General features: G+C 41.2%; 1 protein-coding gene across 4 annotated transcripts in view; it reads left to right on the forward strand.

Annotated features, from left to right (window-relative positions):
- Nucleotides 1-17,525: 17,525 nt before the first annotated feature.
- ATP9B (ATPase phospholipid transporting 9B (putative)) overlaps nucleotides 17,526-21,893 on the forward strand; it is a 169,238-nt gene continuing 164,870 nt past the window's right edge. For all 4 annotated transcript variants that reach the window (XR_014228195.1, XM_082312136.1, XM_082312137.1 and 1 more), the window contains exon 1: nucleotides 17,526-17,662. Coding sequence is in view for 3 of the 4 variants with exons in the window: in XM_082312136.1 (XP_082168262.1) it covers nucleotides 17,568-17,662 (95 nt within the window). In the remaining variant the exon portion in view is untranslated. The remainder of the gene's footprint in view (nucleotides 17,663-21,893) is intronic.

The raw sequence follows: 21,893 nt of genomic DNA on the forward strand, positions 1-21,893 counted from the left end.
ATTTTTGCCAAAAATTTTAGTATAAGTAGAATTTGGCCCTAAAAAGAATGAGGAGAATATTACAGGATTTTATAGGTTAGCCTCTAGTGACGGATGGCCAGTCCCTGTGGTATAAAGACTCTACTATCAGTTGTGTACAAGTTCACTAAACTTTTAATCAAAGACATCCAACATGGAGAATTGTGAGGAGGTGGGCTTTATTTGCTTGCTCACCACAAAAACATTTCTGTTGCTTCTAAAACTGAGATCAAGGAAAACATATCAGTTTGCCCATATTAATTGTGAGTAGAGGTCTTTTACTGAGATGTCCTTATGCCTTCATGGTTAGGAACAGGGACTTGAGGCTTGATATGGCACTGCAGCATTGTCTTTCAGGGATGTGTCTTTTGTCATTCTTGCACATTAACTGCCCAGATGTGGCCCCATTACAAGTCTTCAGAAAATGTCAGTCTTCATACGCTCTTTGCCCAGTTGTTAGGCTGGCTGCCGCATTCATGGAAGGGCACGTTTATAGTGTGTGCGCTCTAGCCTTTTCCAGATGTTCTTCCTGGCTCCTGTGGTACCAGAAATGAGATCAGGCACATCCCCTCGTGCCCTTTTCAAGGCTTCCCATGTACAGAGGAGAAAGACGCCCAAGTGGAACAGGAGGGCCTAGACTAGGATGGTAAAGAGGAAATAAAATGGGGTAAGGATCTGCAAGGTTAAACTGGCAGGTCTTGGGGTAGACTTTGACTGAGAGAGTAGGGGAGTCTGGGATTCAGACTGAGGACAGAAAGGATGACTGAGACTTAATAATGAATTCGGGGGCAGGATGAAGGAGGGCATCCCATCCACATAACCTGGGAGACTAGAACTGGCACATCAGAGGTGAAAGATAGCATGGAATGAAGAGGTGTGGAGAGCCTAACAGAGTTGCCTGACATTAGCTAAGCCAGGAGTTTTAAGAAAAAATAGCCCATGTTCAGTGTAGCTAAATGACATCATAAAGTATACAGAGCTGCATTAAGACTGTGTGGGTTTGGAGGTCAAATGATGATGTTATTTTTGTCTTGCTAAACCAGACTAACAGAGAAATGCTAAGCTTTGGGTTTTTTCATTTTGTTTGTTTTTTCTTTGTGCAACTTTGAAAGGGAATTTTTTTTTTTTTCCTGACAAGCATAAAAAATCCTGCTCCTCAAAGTGCAAGCATTTATGAGGATTCAGTGAAAGCAAGAGCCTGAAAAGCCTAGGAACACCTATAGTGCTTGCCTTGGAGCATGTGTTACACCCTGCATGATACTAACCATCTAGAGGACTGGTGTACCGCAGCACATGCAGTGACACCCTGCAGTGTGGTCGCTTCTGATATTTATACAGCCTAGAAAACACAGAGACTCAAGGGGGAAATGATCACAGAATATAAATACTTTCTGGTAGAATAAGGAGCAATGGCCTGAAACTAAGAGAGGAAACATTTAGACTTGCTATTAGAAAAATGCCCTTAATGGGAAAAGCAATTGGGCAGAAGAGCAGATTACAAAGAGAAGAGATCAAGGAACTGCTGCTACTTTAGGCTGCATTAGGTTGAGAATAATAGCAAAAGTCAACATTACCTGTGGAAGTTCACTTTAAGTGTTTCATGCTTGTAAAGGATAGGATCCTTTTATTACAATATACAGTTATTAAGGAATTTCTTTTCTCCTAATTCTTTTTCAAAGCAGTGGATATAACACATAATGATTGCAACCAAAGGAAAATGGATAGGGAGAAAACCGTAGGAAACTGAAAAAGTGCCTGAAGGAGTTCTGAAAATTCCTCACCAGAATGAAGATAGAGCACATATACCCATGGTATTTCTTGGTTACCACTTCTGGAAAACTTCTGCAGCAATGCTAAGTACCATGAACTGAACTACCTGGGAGAGCTGAGCCAGTTGTGACAGGAGGGATGTGTTCTGCAGTCTCCAAATCCTGTGCAATCTCACTTGGCAGCTCTGAGAACTGTCTGATCTGTCATGCTGGATACCTGGAGGAGTGGCCATATGGCAAAAAGAAGACTAGATGTGTTGTAGCACCAAAGAATGTGTTCAACAACGGCATCATTTAAAGAAGGCACACCTCAAAAATCTTTGTAATGTTAATAGGTTTTCTCCTGCTTGTATGCAGCTTATTGCCTTTTGCATATGGCTTTATATTGAGTCAGATTCTCAGTCATGCACTAACATTAAATTATGACAGTAGTAATAACAAAAATACTACATAGTTGCATAGTTTTGGCTTACATCATCATTTGATATCAGAGAACTAATTACATTATTTGAAGGAAAGAGTGGCAAGCATAATATCCAGTGCAAGATGTTGCAGAAATAAAATAATAATCTTATAATGTTGCTTTGTTTCTGATTTTTAATAGCAGGCAACATCTGGAATAAGTAAATGTTATCTAGTTTCACGAAACACTGGAAAAGCTACATACCAAACCCATTTTCCATTGAAAATAATGAATGCCTGTGGAAATATTTTTGAGTTATGACAGAAAGGAAATTTTTATTGTTCTTAGCTACTCATTTACACTGTTAATATTAAAATTTAATCCATCTTTGCACAAACTCTCTGAACCAAAAATAAATAATCACTGACCGAGATAAATAATGTGGTGGCTGATTGAATATAACAGCTGATAATGGTTTTGGGATGCTTCAAAGCCCCAGCACATGTTATGGTTCAAAGAGGATGCACATAAAAATACATACCTATATATCCTTTACAAAGTATTTGTGTTTTTAAGCAGCAACTTAAATCAATTAATATCCTTTACAAGAATGACGAGGGAAAAGTACCTATGGAAGTTAATAAGCTGCAAAGGTAGTTCTTGAGCTCAGAATGTATTTTTTCAAGACTAATGGTTCACTGCAGATGTGATGATCCAAAATGCCTCATCTGCTTTTTCTTACATGAAGTATATGATGGCACAGGTACTTCAACTGTGTGTCACACAGGAGGATTTCATTTAACCTCCACCATCCATTGATCACCTGCCATACATTCTTTGGCCTGAGCTGAACTATTTGTTTTTATAATTTAAAAATATATTTAGGGCACACATTTTAAATGAGATTTTGTTATTGCTAAGACTGTATGCTTAACTATGCAATCACAATTAATAGAGCAAACCCAGTGAGGACTTCAGCATCATCACACAAAAATAAAGTTATTCCCGTGTCATGTACTCCTGAAAGCTTAATTGATGAAAGTGACAAAATTAATTTGTTCTTATCTAGACTGTCCATATTTTTATTTTGAGGAGTAGGGGTTTTTTAATGCCATTTAGAAGATCTGCTACATTACACTGTGGCTTTGCAATAAAAACTCAGTGTGGGACAGAGGAACAGCTGTGCTATCTCAGAAGCATCTTAGTGAACCTAGAATTGCCTCACTCAGATTTTTTTCTCTTTGTCAGAAACTTTGATAATGTGGCTGAACACAGATTGATTTTTCTTTTCGTTTTCTCAAAGCTCTTAGAAAGAGACATCATCTCTTTCCTTTTATCTATTGAGAAAGACTTTTTAAAATACGTATTTAATTGAGAATCCAGTTTTCCATCAAAACAATTTTTTCTGTACTCTTTTGATCAGCCTAGCTTAGAATCACAAACTGTCATATTTTCCTGGCTCCAGAAGGGGACTAAGGTAGCATTTCCATTTGCAGAGGCAGAACTGTGCTGGCAAGAGGAGCCACACCTTTCTTCCAGCTTCTTCCTTCTTGCCTTTGCTTTATGTACTGGCCATACAGGGAACTGGGAATCTGTATGCAGTAGTGGTCTGTGTATACTGCATGCAGGGAGTAAGATACTTCGGTTTGCCCCCTTGCACAAACACGTAAGTAAAAATTGGTCAATTAGCATCTTGTCTTTTGATTCCTTCTTCATAAATAAGCATCCTTACCCCTCAAAGGTAAGGTTTAATCAGCTTCACATGTGCATACAGAAGATGGGTGAGAGTTCCCTCTAGCCCAGTTCCTGGAGGAAGCACTAATCCTGCATAGCTCTTAGAAGAGTAGGTGAGGAGGAGATTGGCAAAAAAAGCAAATAGGTCCACAAAATGTGCCAAACCACAGGTCTGCAGAGCAGGTTGTGTGGATAGATAAGACGTCACAGACTAGCTAATATCTACCTTAACTCTTGAATGTGAATGATGGAAGTATTGCTCATGTTGAAACAGTGGGAATGGTCCATCAGCGATATGGGCTGAACCCTACTGGCTCTGCTTAACCTACGCAGAGCAAGGAGGGGTGTCTTGGCTACTCATTTGGAGAGGGTGGAAGAGTGTAACATTCTGCTCTGCAGAGTTGTGTATAGTGTAAAAATTACTTATGACAACATAAACCATAAGAACAAAAATTTCTAGCAAAACAGGCAGTGGCTTCAGTATGGTAGGACTGCAACTGTATACAACAAGGGTATGGTCCACAGTGGCTTGTGAATGTTATCTGCACTTTACCTTGAATAAGATACTTTAAAAATCTTTCCTTAGCAAATGGATATTTAGTTTTAAACAAGTTCATTCACAGGGAAAATATAAGAAGAATATAGCCAAATGTCTGCAGTGTACTGAAACTCTAAAAATAATAATAGTACAAAATTCAGCACTGCAAAGCTGTTTCCTGCCTCCTGGGACGCAGACACTGGATAACCACTGATTGCCAGATCTGTGCAGCAACACGATGAGACTGGCGCTTTGGGGCTATGCCTCTTTGCTGAACTGCATTAAAAAGAACAAGGCTTTTTTCGGTCACATAGAGCTTTTTTTTTTTTTTTTTTTGTATGGATTTATAAGAATAAGCTTAACACTGAGAGAGGTTATATGTATGTGTTTATTATTATTATCATAATAAAAAATGGTTCCAAAATATGCAGTTTATAAAAAACCTTTTTTTTTGCTATTTATGGTATTTTTTGCATTAATTTGAAAAATAAATATCTACTCTCAGAAAAATAAAACCTTACCTTACAAAACTGTGAGATGTTTACACTTCATGGAAGAAATCTGTCTTTGACACCTTGAAGGTTTTCCTTAGTGACAGGGAGAAACTGTAATCTTTGAGCAAATGAAATACAGGAGTTTTTTTCAGTGATGGGTGCTCAAAGAAGCCAGACTTTGCAAGAGTTCTTCACTTCTTTTCTTACATCAGTGAGAGTGCTGAGAACCTTCAAGGAAGACCTCAGCACTGTGCAGAAACAGACAGCAAGGCAGAGCAATTTTCCCAATATATTTGGGTTCTTCCCACTTTTTGCCATTTATTTACCACAGATTCTTGTTATCTATACTTTCCTTTGGGTCCTCAGATGAAAAAGAGATGTGATATCACCATCATGAATGTGCTGTGCGATTTATTCAAGGTCAAATAATCCGTTGCTTGGAACCTGTTGTTCAGAGATGGGATTGCATGAATGGAAGGCTAGATCCCTCTCGTCTTCTCTCTGTTCTTCCAGAGGGTTCAGCCCTGCAGTATTCTAATCTCCTAATGGGCCTCATTTACCCTGAATGTACAGCACACTTACTCCAAATCATGATTTCAAGACTTTTGGTCAGTCAGTAGTATAGCATTTCTAGTCTCGTGGCTGACGGGACAAGCTAAATCACATGAGTCTCTCTCCGTCTTACCTATTTCTTAAGAGAAGGAAGTATGGACAATTTTTCCTGTTTGTTACTTCACCAGTGCAATATAGGATGGAGGTTATCTATGCTAATGTGCTCCATGAATCTGAGGCATGAAATAAATGAAAATACCATAATCACCCATTTGGAAATGCAGGAAGATTTAGACAGAATAATTACTGAAGCTGGAATTTAGCCAGGATGCCAAGGCTTCCTGCTGCAAATACTACCATGGATCCTTTCCTGACTGCATGTAGCCAGGACCTGATTTTTTGCGTGTGTTATAGCAAGCTGTCATCTCCTTTCAGTCTTGTCCTAAATTAAGAATGACATATTACATCCAAATCATAGACCTACATTATCAACAGCTCATAGAACAGTCTTCAACATAATCAGTGTAAGTAATTTACCAGATAAAAGAATGTTAATAGCAAGTACAGTATAATTTATGTGGACACAAATTGTACCTATCTTTCAGAAGAAGAAAGGCACTGCTGCGCACAAAGAGTGGATCAAGAGCAAGGTCAAGTGTAAGCACTTCTGTTTAACATGCACAGCCTGAAAACAGCAGGCAGAGCTTTCAAAGACAGATGGAAATTATACCCGATAAAGTTATTATAAATAATTGCTGTTTCTTCTCTCCTGGTGGGTTTGATATGGGAGAGGCAGTTATAAATGGAAGACCTATTCATTAGAAGGCATTTGATGAAGACCCTCTCATTTCATCAAGTTAGAGTTGAAAGTTTACAACTTGTAGTACTAGAAATAAATGGTCATTTTAGTTACCTATGTTTCTTAGCTAGCATGTGTAGATATATATGTAAAACACTGTTAAAAGAGATTTTGTTCATGGTTCTTGCATCTCAGTTATACATGTCCCGAATGCAAACACAGGTGAAATTTTGTCTTTGGATTTAAGGAGCGTCTTCTCTTTCTGAAAGTACCAATGCCTACAATGTACTAGGAATGGGCTAGGCTGTGAGAAGTATTTTCTTGATATGTACCAGAACTACCATGCTTTATCTCGATAGTATTAACCACAAAGCTTCCACTTCTCAGTGAACCTGCTCTTTGCATCGTGGAGGGTTCCCCAAATCTACTCCCTCAGCAAGGGAAGAAACAGGCTCTTCACTCTGTGATGGAACATGGACTTTCTGAAGCACAGGAGACAACAGCACTTTACTAAATGACTTTCAGATACACTTTGTAATTGATACGATATGGAGAACGGTAATCAAGTGTTGAAACTGCTCTCTGTGTTGTATGGAGATCATCCCAAAAATGTGTTGTCTGCCATTCTGAAAACCCCCATGCTTCAGAGATCAGCAATACAATGTGGCGGATGGAGGGCAATTTCTGCCTTAGTATGCTCCATATTTTCCAGCAAGGTAAGTAAGCCTGGAACAAGTTGTCAGCAGACGATTTTCTGGACAAGGTGCAAGACTAGGACTGAGGCAAAGTGGTTTTGTCACTGGATTGCCCATAGATTTTCTTGGTGTTCATTACTGTTCAGTTCTGGTCCTATGCTTTTACTGCTGTAGACAACTTCCAGCTCCATCCCCAAATTTACTTGGGAAAAGTAGAGAATGAATGAGGCCAGATGTGTCACACTGATACTACCTTGTCAGCACATAGAAGTTCACGTAAGTTGCTTCTGGGTATGTAGGAATTTTCACTGCATTATCTTCACATTCTTGAGTCAACCCTGTGTCTAAGGGCCTGTGTCTCAGGCTTGTGCCTCAGGAGCTTTGCATAGCTAACATATCTCATCTAGTCAATTCTCCGATACTGAGAATTTGGATTTCCCCTAAGTCTATCTAGACTTTTAGTCATGCTCTGACCAATAGTGAAGGTGAAGTGGTCTCAACAGGTAGGTGAATAATAAGAGATGTCAGCACTCTGCAGCAATCATAATTATTGTAGCTCTCCTGAGCCCAGCAAGACTGCTGGTGATACAGGGGCACTTTAGCTGATTTCTTCTTTTTGAAGTACATGCCGCAGCATGCAACAAAGGCAAACTTCCCAAACTTCATAGATGGAACAGGAATCCCAGTCACAGTACATCAGACATATTTATATACATACATATACACACACATATATATACTGAGCAAAGGTAACTGAATTAAAGTCCACAAGTCCCCTTACAGGTAGGTCACACTACATGCCCTGTTTCTCACCATCCTCAATTGTGGTCCTGCCTGAGCTCTCTGCCAAAATCCTTTCATGCTGTACCTGCTGCAAGGGAGCGAAGACATTAGCACAAAGGCTCCTTGCTGTAAGGAGGCGAGGAGCTGACCAGGATGACTGAGGAGAAATTGAATTTCAAATCACCCACATGAACCCCATTCACCTCACAGTTATTTTTCTCTCTTTCCATAGTTCATTCTCTCTGGTAGCACTGAGGGAAAAATGTTTTCACTGACATTTCAGAGACCCTAGTGGGGTTGAGGCATCTGCTGAATGCTTTGTTGAAATGAAGCCTAAGGCCACAGGCCCGTTCTGAACTCCATCTTTTATGTACCACCGCACCGAAATTGTTTATTGTTCAGAGAGGACCCAAGGATACACTTCTTCTTCCTATCAATCAGCGATGCTTTCATTTCAGCCCAGTCCTCAAAGGGCAATCTCCTAATAACATCAGTTTTCTCTTCTGATAAAGACCATGTTGCACATTACTAGTACAAAGGGAAACCCAGTGTAAGACACCAATTCTTATTTTCCAGAAGAAACATCTTTGGCCTTAAAGTTAGGTTACCTTTATTTTCTTGAAAATGTCTCATAAAATTTGCAGGGCACATCCCCCCCCTCCGCCTTTTTTAATACTAATTAACTTGCCTCTTTCAAGAAAGCAAACTGGATGCAACTTGAGATTTCACATGCTTCCTAGAAGGTTAATATATAATAGTGATGTGGATAATAATCCATAAATTTCACAGAAACAAGGGATAGTCCAATGATCCGGGCAGGACAGCATGAGTCTGCTGAATCTGCTAGTAGGCAGACCTTTTTAATCTGTCTTGCCATACTGCACCGGAGGTCTGTGAAAATATTTTCAAACACCTCTGTTATGGAGTGAAAACTGACTTCTCATATCTTTGCTTGTTTTAAATGGAATTTGTAAAAAGCCAAACAAAAAAATCAAGAGAAGCTAGAAAAAAAGCATATAATCCCCAAACAACAGTCCATCTTCAGCTTCAAGAGAAAATAGTCTGTCTTGTGATATTGATAGAATTCACAAAAAGGATTGTTGCTTTTTTTTTAAATAGGAAACTTATGAGAGCAGAAAAATTCCCCAAGATTCCCACTTTTCTGAAGGGCTTCTTCCTTGACTCTTCCCCTGCTTTCCTCTTGCCAACAACCTTCTGAGTCAAAGGTGCAATGCACATCTCTCTCTCTCTTCTCTCCTTTCTTTTCAGTATTAGCAGGCTTCAAAAAAGAATTTAATAAATTTCCCTGATATCTCTACAAGACATGGACTCCTTTAGATTCCTTTCATAGAAAGTTAATTCAGGGTTACAAAAATCTTGCTTTTCACCAAAAGGTTGATAAATGACAAGCCACAGCTGACTGTCCTATCATCCTTACAGTTATACATACAGCCTACAAAAGAAATTCACGCAACGTGTTTTCTTTCTCTTCCCTTAGCTGTTTGTTTCAATCTTGTTTTGTCTGTTGGCTCGTTGCATCTTGTATCTACAATTTTGGTTATACAATTATTTTCGCTAACATCACAGACTATGACTCCATGCCTCTCTAGTCCAAGAAATTAGATCCTGGTGACTTCAATCTCTATGTATTTGAGACCTTATGGATTATCCTAACCAATGCACTAAAAATAGGTATGATCACTGCCAGTTTTTGTGCGAAACCTCTTTTGTCTGCTATATGAAATACATATTCCTGTTCGGTCTTAAGGCTCTTCACAACAACATCTACTTTCACAAATACTGTGTTTGGCTACCAGTTCTTCCAGATTTTGATAAGTTAGAACCAGATAAGGACATTGCAAACTGCAGGTAACTCATGTTTGTAGACTGATCAGTCTTTATCCTGGTACTTTGTGTGGAGACCACAACTGATGTTCTTCATCCAGTGTGTTTGAGGGCAACTCTGGTTTCAGTTTGCATTGTGGAAGGAAGCTGACCCTTCCTAGTTCTGAAAAAGAGCAATGAACCAAATTTTTTTCCATTTACGGGGATTTCCCCAAGGAATGGGAGAAAATGTTTGCAAATTATACAAGCAGACAAAAACCACTGGAATTATCTGCTGATTAGTGATGGGAAACAGTCTCTCAGTGAGAAATAATAAGTTGAGCGGTAACAGATTGCTGTTCAATGCAACACTGGGGAAGAAGCTAGAGGAAGGACATAGAAAGAAACAAGACATTGAAAGTGATGAGCTGGGAAAATGATCCCTTCAGCTCATGCTGAGTTGATCTGAGAGTAGCTGCCATTCCCAAGACCAGAAAAAGGGTGCAGTAGCAGTCATGAGGCTGAGAACGTGTAAAAGTATGTTTCCTATATGGATAAGAAATGCTATACAGGGAAGATCTGTAAGATTCAAACTGCTGCTTGGAGTGAAATCAGTATACAAAGAGATGATATCTAGGTTTTAACAGGAGCCAGCTCTGGCTAAAGTGACTGAGAGAAAAGGGGTTTCAGAAGCTGGTCTGAGGCAAATAAGAAACCTTTCTGCTATGAGCCAGAGCTGATGACTGGGGCAGACATAAAGAGATATTGGAGAAAGAGGAGATTTTAAGTAATTTCTGACTTTTGAAGGATATGCTATACAAGACACTAAGTATTTTGTCACTTATCATCTGGGAACTTTTTTCTTCAACTACTTCTGTATAGCTCTCAGAACAAAGACCCCCTAAACCCACTTGAAGCTTTCGGTGACTACTGTAACAGAAACTGTGAAAGGAAATCAGATCCAGCGAGTCTGATACCAGCAATCACAAATGGATACCCAAGTTTACACTTGGGCCTTGTTTGTTCTTCCGTGACCTTTTCAGAAGCTCTGAAACAACACAAAATTTGTAATTAATCCATGGGTGCATTTTCTTGCAGTTTCAAGGAGTTGTTAAAACAGCTGTATTTATTTATTTGAAAGATCAACAGCGTGGAATTTGTTAAAATAAACCCACTGAGAACACTCCTTTCAAAGTGCCGGTCTGCTTTGCTGTTGTTTTTGCACCACAGATCATGGAAATATTTTATTGGATACTCTCTGGTTTTAAGAGAAGATCAGAAGTTGGTAATTCAGCTCGAAAGTTTTGAGTCCACAGGCTTTTTTTCTCCAATTACAAATAAAAATCTTGCATTGATTTTAGATACATTAAGAGGATGAGAAAGAGTATCTCAGAAGCTAACTAGAAATTAAAAGGCAATGGGATTTTTAAACGTATATCGAAGCAATTTTTAACTTAGGGGTTAACATAACTGAAGAGATACTGTGAACAATTACTAGATAGTTCTCACTGAAGGGTCATTGTGAAAGCTCAGTAAAATAATGAGCATTGTATTTTTAATTTTCTCCTTTTGTTTATCCACAATCAACAATTAATAGCTTAAATGAAGGCACAACCGATATTTGTATCAGAAGTCACCAAAGTGTACCTTTGTTTCCAAACCAATTTGATTTAAGTACTCTAGGATTTGCTTGGATTTTTTTGCCTCATCTGTTGCCAAGTGAATTGGAGAAAATGCCTTTTCAGCCAGACCTGTTATTGGCTAGAAGATCTAGCAAAATCCAAAATACAACATGTACATAATTTTGCTGTTTTAATTGGAGAAGATATTTCTGGTATTTTATTCTAAAAGAAAGACTGTGTGGAATACATGTGAGGGTGGCACACAGCTGGTGTGAAGCCGGTGCTGCGGGACCAACAGTTTGGTAAGGATGGACTACAAAAGGAGGAGCAGAGATTTAGCAGTCCATAAATCCTGCAGAGCTACAGAGAGTTGACATTTACTAAAGAGAAGACCTTGAAGGAAGGTCTGAAAGAAATGTAACAGCTGGGAGCACACTTAATTGACAAACACTGAATGCTGTGAATATTAAAAATAAAATGTGTAGAAATAGAATTTTCCTTCTTGTAGTTATGTAGACAACAGTATTTTTTTTTTTTAATATGTGAGTAGTGTTTTGTTTCCAGTGCCTACTGCATTCCAGTTTGTTTTTATAGTATAGCAATGTTTTATATGATTATTTTTACTTCTTGTTGGTGTTTTTAAACTCATTGATTTTGGTGTATAACTGAATTGCTTGTGGCTTCATTGTCTGAAGTAGTCTTTTAAAACAAGAATCCTCTCAGAGAAAACAGTATCTCCAATTTTGTTCTTTCCCATAGCAAGACAACATTTTCTTACATCCTACTGATATGAAAATATGAAGGCACTGCTATTAGAATTATTAAAACTGATAACGGTAGCTGTTTTAGCTCCCTCTATTTTGCATTTGTTCTGCTCCCTCACTCTGACAGTGTAAGAATTTATTTGGTTTAGTCTTCCTTGCTGCCTTCAGCTCTTCCTATAATGACAACAGGATTCTTTCTGTGTTGCTGTGCTCAGGTTTTGCCAGTGGTTTTTTTTTTCTTTTTAAGCCTCTAGGTGTCTTGGACCGATTTGCAATTTGCTGAAAATTTGAAGACAGATACTGAGCTAGTTCATCACTGATGAAAAAAATTCCACAATTAAAATGGAAATGCAAGGCATTTTGAAGGATGAGGTGAGAAAATACCTAGTATAAAAGTAATGTAAATTTTGTATCATGTAACATTATGTGAGGCTTACTGAAACTCATTTCTTTTCTTTTATATTCAACTGATTTTAGTATCACTTCCACAGATTTACTCTGGTATAGCTGATTTTATAATTTGGCTCCAAGAAGGATAGTGAAGAATGAATTAGCTTCAAACTAATTTCCACCCCCCCTTTACCCTAGCCCAGACTGGATACATAAACAGGATTAGGAGGGAGGGAGCACTTAACCTTGAACATTTACAGCAGAAGTAGAACGGTAGTGAAAGTATAAATTATTATAAAATGCCCTCTGGGGACATGAGGCAGAACTAGTTACAGATAGGTTCTGCACCTGTAGCAGACACATGCAACAAATGCAAAACAGTTTCCGTGCCAGCTCATTCCTAGTTACACCAAGAGTTCACAAGATCCATAAATCATAGGTTCTGGATCTCTGCCACTTTTTATAAATGCAAAAAGATGCAAAAAAGAAACATGGCAAGGATGGTACAGAAAGTTTATTTCAGAATGGTGTTATATTTACTTATTATCATAAATGTATGTTATCATGATATTTAAATGACAAGTGTTATTTAGCCAGTACTTAATATTGAATGCAAAAATATTTCTTTCTGAAATGCAAAGCTTTATTCATATAGCAAAATAACACCTGCCTGAGATGCCTGACTAGCAAAATCTGGATCAAAAGCAAGCTTATTCTGTGACCTCTCAGGGTTTCTAAATAGAAAAGGAAATGCTATTTTCAAAATGCAGGCACATTTGCTAAAGGCATCTTGAAAAGTCCCTAAGTATCATATGCCAAAGTCTCAATTTTACATTAAAAAAACTTTTATGTAAATTTCAAGAATTTTCTTTAAAAAACATAAAACAGGATTACATGGTAATCCAGAGGCAGTACTGCATGATGATAGATGTCACACAACCAAAGTCCCTGCCCTGAAGAGCTTTTACCATTGTATGAAAATACTGATGTAGAAAGGCAATTAGAGTGATCAAGAAGCTGAGATCATGACAGATTTCCAGCAACTGTCTTAACTGAAAGTTTTAAACATATATTGGAAGTAAGCAAAACTGCATGCATTTAAAATGATAAAAACCCCATTTTGTCATTCTCTTGTCCATTAATTTATTAAGAAACTGCCATTTTCCTCTTCTTAGAAGGCTTTCTGGTTCAAAGCCTCTCTGCACACAGGTAATAGTGCAGTATTTCTCTTTTAAAACCTTCAAGTAGTCATAAACAAAATAATGATTTACAGAATACATGAGACTCAGTAAGAAATCAAGACTCTAAAGGCATTAATGGTTCCTAATGATTGTCCCATGCTAGGGCATTTACAAGTCTGCCAATAATAAACCTTTTATTATATATGCTAGATCATGTATTTGTCCATACATGCGGAATTTACAAACATACACACTGACTAACATTAGAGATAGTTACAGGCCAAATAATCTGGTGAATAACCAGAGAGATAACCAAATAATGAGAACCAAAGTTCTGCAGAGACAAGAGGATTGGTCTTAGGCTGCTAACTTGTGAATTAAGTGATTTCTGTTCTGCTTGAAAACTGCTCTGCCACAGGCTTGAATCAAATAGTAAACTCGAAGAAATCACTTTAATTCTCTTGGCCTCAGTGAACTGCAGTAACTTCATTAGCCACTTGAGGATTCTGAATATATAGCTGTTAAGATTACAGTTAAAATTTTAAAGTTGCGAGATGTGCGGAATTGTAACAACAAGGGCCATGAAAGAACCTATGACTGGCATAATTGTTATGCTGAAATTTTTCAGGGTTGTGTTTGATCGTTGAGACACATGAAGTACAGCCCTCATGGCGGAGCAGGCAGGAAGCCGGCAGGACCACACCATAACCTGCTGTGCTGCACACGAGACAGCAACTTGCCCGTGCAGCAGAGTCGGCCACCCACACCCCGGGCAGTGTTAGTAAACGTGCAGCCAGCAGGTGCAAGAAGGGAAGTGATACTTCCCCTCTGTTTGGCACTTTTAAGACTGGATCTGGACTACCGTGTCCAGTTTTAGTCTTCTCATTACAAAAGGACGCTGTCATTCTGGACCGAGTCTATGCAAGATGGTCGGGGGCTGGAGAACATGATGCATAAGGAGAGGCTGAGAGCTCAGCCTGATCAGCTTGGAGTGGAAAAGGCTAAGAGGAAACTTTGTGGCTGAATACAACTACGTAATGGGACGATGCAGAGAAGATGCAGCTAGACTTTTCTCAGAGGTGCACGGTTATCAGATGAGAAGCAAGAGAAACAAGTTGGAACATGGGAAATTCTGATTACTTATTAGCAATTTGTTTATCACAAGATAAACACTGCAACAGGTAGCCCGGACATGTTGTGGAAACACTGTGCTGTCCTTAGAGGTGTTCAGTACTCCACTGCTCATGGCCCTGAACAACCTGGTATCAAACCTGATGTCTTGGAGCAGGGGCTTATCTAGATGACATCTGGGCATCCCTTCCAACCTGAATTACAATTCTATGATTCTATTGGTGTGCTACCATCAACTTTATAATGATTATCACAGTTACAAAGCTAAATAAGTCTCTTCCCCCTTTTTGGCATTTCTGAGTGCAACCCTTCAAATACCGAGCAAAGTCTTGCCACATGCCCAGCAGAGAGATTTTTCCCTTTTATTCCCATATGAGCCATGTGCCTCCTGCGTAACTCTTGTTCCCGCTCTCCTGTTTCAACTTCGAGCGTTCTGTGTCTGTCGGTGAGTTCGGTAACCAGATACTGTGCTTAAAGCCAAAATACTGTGTAGAAATTTGCACTTGGCAAGCTATCTTAAGCATTGCCAGTTCTTCGTGACCTTCCAGCAGATAGGAGCATCCCTCAGCGTACACTGCATATTGGGGTGCCTCGGTACTGACCATTCCCCCTCGTTCTAAGGTAGAAGGTACATTCTAAGGTGCAGCAACATTTCAGTCTGAAATGTCTGGGTCGTAAGAGCAACTTCATTTAGCATTGACGAGTAGACACGGTACTCCAGGTGTGGCGTCATCGCTTGTCAGGCCACACCTGGAGTACTGTGTCCCATTCTGGTCTCCACAATTCAAGAAAGATGCTGACAGACTGGATAGGGTCCAAAGGAGGGCCACGAAGATGATCAAAGGGCTGGAGAACCTGCCCTATGAGGAAAGATCGAGGGAGGTCTTTTCTCCCTGGAGAAGAGAAGGCTCGAGGAGACCTCACCACAGTATTCCGGTACCTAAAAGGTGGCTACAAAGAAGATGGAGGCTCTCTCATCACAGGAGTCACAGGGAGAAGACATGGGGCAATGGGTACAAGTTGCACTGAGAGAGGTTTCATCTGGGAAGAAAGGAATTTTTTACAGTGAGAACAGCCGATCACTGGAACAACCTCCCTAGGGATGCAGTGGACTCCCCATCGCTGGAGGTTTTCAAAACACAATTGGAAAGGGTGCTAGATAATCTCATCTAGGCTCCGTTTCCCATGAAAGGTGGGACCAGATGATCTTTAAGGTCCCCTCCAGCGTGGGCTGTTCTATGGCTCTATGATTCTGAGTGCAACTCTTTCACTCATTTGTTGTTCTTGGCTGCCAGCGCTGCCATCACCACACCGCACACTTCAGGTCACAATCCAGCAGACCAAAGCTTTTGCCTGTACCATGAACATCTTTCTGCCGTACGGTATCTTCAGAACAATAAAAGGAAAAAAGCCCATGTTCTAGAAGACTGAAGGTGGCATCCTACTGGCACCTTTGGCTTGAGTAATTTGCATAATCAGCAATTCATTGCCAAAGATCTTGGTCTCGTTATCATCTTGTGTAAGCCCAGTCATTTGTGAAATCTTTTTTCATTCCACCATTTTGAAATTAGTAAGTTTAAGGCATTTTACAAAATGACTGCTGTACAGCTAGATGGTGAAACCTGGCTTCCTACTGCACTATTGCCAAGAAATCTGAAATCTTCCGTTGGAAAGGTGACCCCAGCAACTTACATTATTGCAGAGAAGCAAAAATTATCAAGAAAAGCCTTTGCCACGTTTCTTTCATTTGATCTTGTGTTCTGCGCTTTGGACATATTTTCCTGTCTTCTTTTGGTGGAAATATCTTTGAAAGAAAATTTTTTCCTCGTAGATCTTTTTTAATTTTTTATTGGATGCTTCTTCTACCTTGAACAGACATTGAGAAAGAAATATATTTTCCTTTTTTCTCCTTTTGTGGAAAGTCTTCCATATTTGTGATGGTGTTAGGCCTTTTGCTCCCCACAGCACCTGATTTCAGAGGAATATCGAGGGATAACATCCTACAGTAGGTCTATGAACACACCTCTCTTCCAAACCAGTTTTTGTTCTGTGGTGACCTGCGTATTGATCTTTCCCCTGTGAGGTCCCATAGACTGGTTCATTATCCCTGACTTACAGAATGTCCATTTTCATGTGGCAATACCTCTGGCTCACAAAAACTGTCTCCGTTTAACGGCAGGAAACAATCATTGCCAATGCACAGTGCTTTTATTTGTTCTTGGCGATCACGCGCGTATTTGCTGACATCCAACATAGGTGACAGCTAGTCCTTCCACCCAAGAGATGGAAGGAGAGCCTGCCCAGGCCAACGTAAAAAACAGCAGCAGCAGGCATCTGCAGGCTAACTGAGGACAGCCACTCTGGGGTTTGTCTCCTGCAACTCCCGTTCAGCCCCTCAACTCCGGGGTTCCTGTGAAACGCCCGGGTGCCCCGTGCCGCCAGGCCTGCGCATCCCACCCGCGCAGCCTCTGCCTCTTCATGGCTCACCCGCCTGGTGCTCCCGAAGCTGAAAAATTAACCTTCGCCAGCCTTGAGGAAGGCTGGGGGAAGCCCACCCCCCGCACCCCCGACCGGCACGCACGGGGCGCGCCCCAACCGCCACCAACCGCCGCGCCCCGCCCCTGCCCGCCCCGCCCCCTCCGCGGGGCCACGCCCCCTTGTTTACCCCGAGGCCCCGCCCCGCTGGCCCGCCCTTCCTCCTGGCGTCGGCTGGAGGTGGCCGTGACGTCAGGGGTCGCGGCCGCGCCTCGCGGGCGGCGGGGGCGAGGCGAAGCGGGGCGGGGCGGGGCGGGAGGAGGAGGAGGAGGAGGAAGGAGGGGGGGGGAGAAGCGAAGGCGGACGGGCGCGAGGCGGAGGGGGGCGCCCCCAAGATGGCGGACCAGATCCCGCTGCACCCGGTGCCGCGCAGCGCCCAGCGGAGAGCGGCCTATTACACCAGCGCCGCCGCGGCGCAGAGGCACAACAGGTACGGGCAGGGGCGGCGCGGCGCGGCGGGGCGGCCCCCCTCCCCCCGCCCCGCATCCCTAACGGCGGGCGGGGCGGTGTGCGCCCCTCGCCCAGCCCCGTTGCCCTGCGGGGCTCCGGGACCGCCTGCCCGGTCCGTGGGGAGGGCGGGAAGCGGCGAGGGCCCCCCTGCAGGCCGAGAAGGGGGGTGGCGGCAGCAGCGCCTGGCTCCTCCAGGCCTCCGCGGTCCGGGCCGGCCCCCTCGGCCTCCGGTGGGGGAGCGCGCCCCGCTCTTCCCTTCGCCCGGCGGCGGGGCCGGGCCGGGCCGGGCGGCGGCGGCGGGTGGTGCCGCAGAGCCCCGGGGGAGGATGCGCAGGGCGCCCTGGGCCCTGCCGCTGCCGGCGCCGGCCCCGCGCCCGCAGGTGCGGCCTTGGCTCCCCCGGCCCCGCGGGGCGCCGGCTGCAACTCCGCGCAACTCGGGTCCCTTGCCGGTAGTTTGCTTGGGGGCGGGATGCCCGCGTAGGGTGGCTTATTTGGGCGTCGTTAGTAAATACGCTGTGAGGTAGTTCTTGTGTGTTAGCGTGGGAAACGTTCTTCAGTGTAAGAATTAACGCGGAATTTCTTGAAATGTGCTATTTTGGGGGTCAAGCAATTTGAAGCAGCCAGTTTAAAGGTCTGCCGTCAAATAAAGTTTTCAGGCAAAGACTCAATGTTTCTTTGCTTCCCATTATTCTGAATAATTTCTAGGTATACTGTTGTGAGCAAGGAAAAACTTTGCTCCGTAATTTTGGCATGTCCGTTGGACAGCACTCCTACAGTGGAAGATACGATTATAGTTAGTTGTTTGAGGGTTTTTGCTCTTCTCTTGGTTTTTGTAGAATGCTGGTTGTGGACACAAGGACTGGAGGGAGCAGTTGTAGGATCTGAAGTAAATGGACTTACTGAAAACAGAATAGTTGGTGCTGTTGTTCAAATACAGTGATAAACCTGTTTCGTCATGAATAAAATGTATTTACTTCTTTGTCTGAAGGGAATAACTAACAGAAAAGGTAGTTTAAAACTGTGCAAAATAGGTTAGGCTTAAATTATGTTGTATTGATTCTTAAACAAGATAAAAAAATATTTTTCACGAACATTCACGAGCTTGTAGGACAGTCTGCCATAGTAGTAGTTTTCCCCATCTTGCTAATACTTGAATGTCTGACAACTTGTAGTAGGCTTGTCCTCTGTTTTGAGGTAGAGCAGCGTTATCATCATCATCCCTATTCCTCAGAGAACTGAAGCGGGGGAAGCTCTTTCTGGAATCTGTAAGCTTCTCAGTAGGTGTTGTGCTTTGGAAGAAAAAGGGAAGAGGGAGGATTATGTTGGCAAAACCTTAGCCCAGACCACGAAAGGTATCAGGTGGTTCTATTGTAGGTTACCCAGGAGTGTTTTGGTGATTTGAAAAATGCTATAGATATGATGGATTGAGTTCATAAATCAGGTAGATACATAGGTTTATTGAAGGTATGTTTGCAGGCAGTAATTACAGTTATTCATAGAAACTGTTTAAACCTGGCTTTATAAGCAGATTTGGCAAGCTGTAAGATCTAGCAAGGAACTACCGATTCATTACAGATCTGCTTCTTCCCCTCTGTCTTGTTTGATCAACATCACTCTCCAAAGATTGTGGATTAAATTCCTTCTAGTTTAGATGACATCTTTCAGAGTTAGTCTTTCATAATCCACGTGTTTCTCAAGTGTAGGTGATATGTATTTAACTTACTGATCCTCCACACAAATTATCATCTCTGATTTTCATTACTTTTGTTCAACTAGTTATGGGTTTACAAAACCTTTAAAAGTTGACAGGCACGTTTATTGTTTCTTTATTTTGATGACTTGATTAAATAAATTGCTCTTTTGAGCTCTCAGAATTAGAATACATGTACCAACCTCTTCACTCACTTTAATTCTTTATATTTTTCTTAAGGTGAGTTGAGTAGGTTGGTCGTTCTCCTTCAAGAATACCATGTCCTGGAGTTGCGAGAGCACCTGTTGCGTGCTTTGGAAGGTGTCCTATGGACCTGTAACAAAAGCATCAGAATGCCTGTGTAGGTTCTTGTGTGAAGTCAAAGAGGAAATACGACAGTGCAGATGGCTGAACTACAACTCTTAAGTCTTATGACAGTAAGCTTGTAATTGAACTAGAGCTCCTTTGTCTTTATGAATGATTCATCCTGCTTTTCTAATCTTTATCTTCAGCACAGACTTTGAAGAAGCCTTGCATTCCTGTGGAAACTGCAGCAAAGTTCCTGATGTTGCAGAGACTTAAAGAGTGTTGAAGTCACTGAGGTCTCTGATACGCAGAAAGTTATCACGTCCATATATACGTGTGGATTTTGCCTATAAAAGGGTATAATTCATACTTCCAAAGATCTCTAGAAACAAACAACAACTAAAATAAATAGAGTTGGTATCTCAGGTTTAATCCAGTACTGTGGTTTCTGGGCCCTCAAGAGTCTTTGACTTGCTGTTGTTTATTTCTTCAGTGAAGAATTTACAGTCTTTTGAAAGTCTTACACACAGATCCTTAACTTCAATGTGGTAGTGTTTTTAACTCAAATTGGTCGCCCTGCTACTGTGCAACATCAGTTAATACAACTCACCAGTTGCTAACCTTTAGTGGCCTCAAGGCTAATTTGTAGGATGACTTCTTTTGCTTGAGCAAAGCGGTCTATAGGAGTCTTTGCCAGTGTTCCTGTAGTTTGCTTTGCAGTGAGGACAAAGACTTTCTCATTCAGTGTTTGTCCTTCATGTGCTTTTGAGATTATTTTGACAGACTGATAGCATGTATTTTAAAGCTATCCCACATACCAAAGAAACTTTGATGATACACACGTGAGATTGTACACTTCTGTGTAAAATTTTAGCCAGTTAAGAACCAGAAAGTGTCCCGGGATGTACTTCATATATAAACATGACAAGATTAATGTATTTTATTTATTCACTTTGTATATGTTAAGGCCTGTTTAAAAAGATAATTAAAAATATGTATTAAATGTTACCTTTGGTTCAATGAACATATGCATCCTGTTCTGCTTTTATTTCTGATGTTTAAGGGCAACTTATTACTTTTGCAGTAGAAATTCAGGTTTTATATCTTCTGTAATCTTTCCCTACCTCAGATGGACAGAGAACTGTTTGTGTGCTACTGTTAGAAACTAGGGAAATCTGTCTTGAAGTAAAAGGTTGGTCATCTTCAAATTAATAAATAAACCTTGGTATTGTTTAATAAATTAAACTTGAGTAGTTGTAGAAAGCGTGGGGAAAAGGAGGTGATTGATTCAGCACTTGTTTCAGCACTTTGTCCTTCAGCACGAAGGATCTGTTATCTACAGGAAAAATAGCTGCTGCTTTTTGTTTACATTGTGAAGGGAAGAGAGGACCAGAGAACATCCAGGATCACCTTAAATGTGCAGTGAGACTTAACACGCTTGTTCTCATACGTTAAACTTGTATTTGTCATCATCAGCCCCAGAGCAATCAACTGCTAAACACAGGAAGGAAGTTAACTGTGCTGTGCCTGTGTTGTCATGTGAGGTCGATGGAAGGAAAACAAGAAGTCTGGTGGAATTTTGAAGCTGGTAAGGAATTAAACAGTAGTCAACCCTCCTTTATCCATAAGCAAAATACCTGGTTTGTTCAGGCGTCCTGCACTTGCTGCTGTCAGCATATGCTTGTATTTGGTCTAACAGGGCTAAGGTATGAGGTGTTGGGACTCCTGAGCTGGTACCAAAAAATCAGGTCTTACTAGCTGTGTCCAGTATGACAGAAGTTCACTGGCACTCCAGGTATTCACAAAGGTGATGTCATGAAAAACATTCATTCGCTGGAAGGAATCCTCTTGCATGATTGTTGATAGTATGGGTCAAAGTAGCGTACTTAGGAACGGTCACACTAGATACGTTAGGTGGGTGCAGTAGGGCAAGCTGTGGAACAGATCAACTGCTGTGGCTTGTCTCTGCGGTTTGCTCACTGATAGAGCAACTCTCTTTTAGGGCAACAGGCTCTACTGTTATTTTTGAATTCTCATTCTTTTATATCATTAGTGAAAAAGAAAATTACACGAGAAGGAGAAAAAGAACAAAATAATAGGATAATGTGTCCTTTGTCCAGGTAAATGCAGGGTACTTGTTGCTTAACAACTGGTGGATTGTAGCTTATTTCATGTGAAGTATGTATAATAGAAAAAAAAAAAATCTATTTCAGGC

The sequence above is a fragment of the Platalea leucorodia genome, assembly GCF_965183815.1.
Source record: "Platalea leucorodia genome assembly, chromosome: 1".
Lineage (NCBI taxonomy): Eukaryota > Metazoa > Chordata > Aves > Pelecaniformes > Threskiornithidae > Platalea > Platalea leucorodia.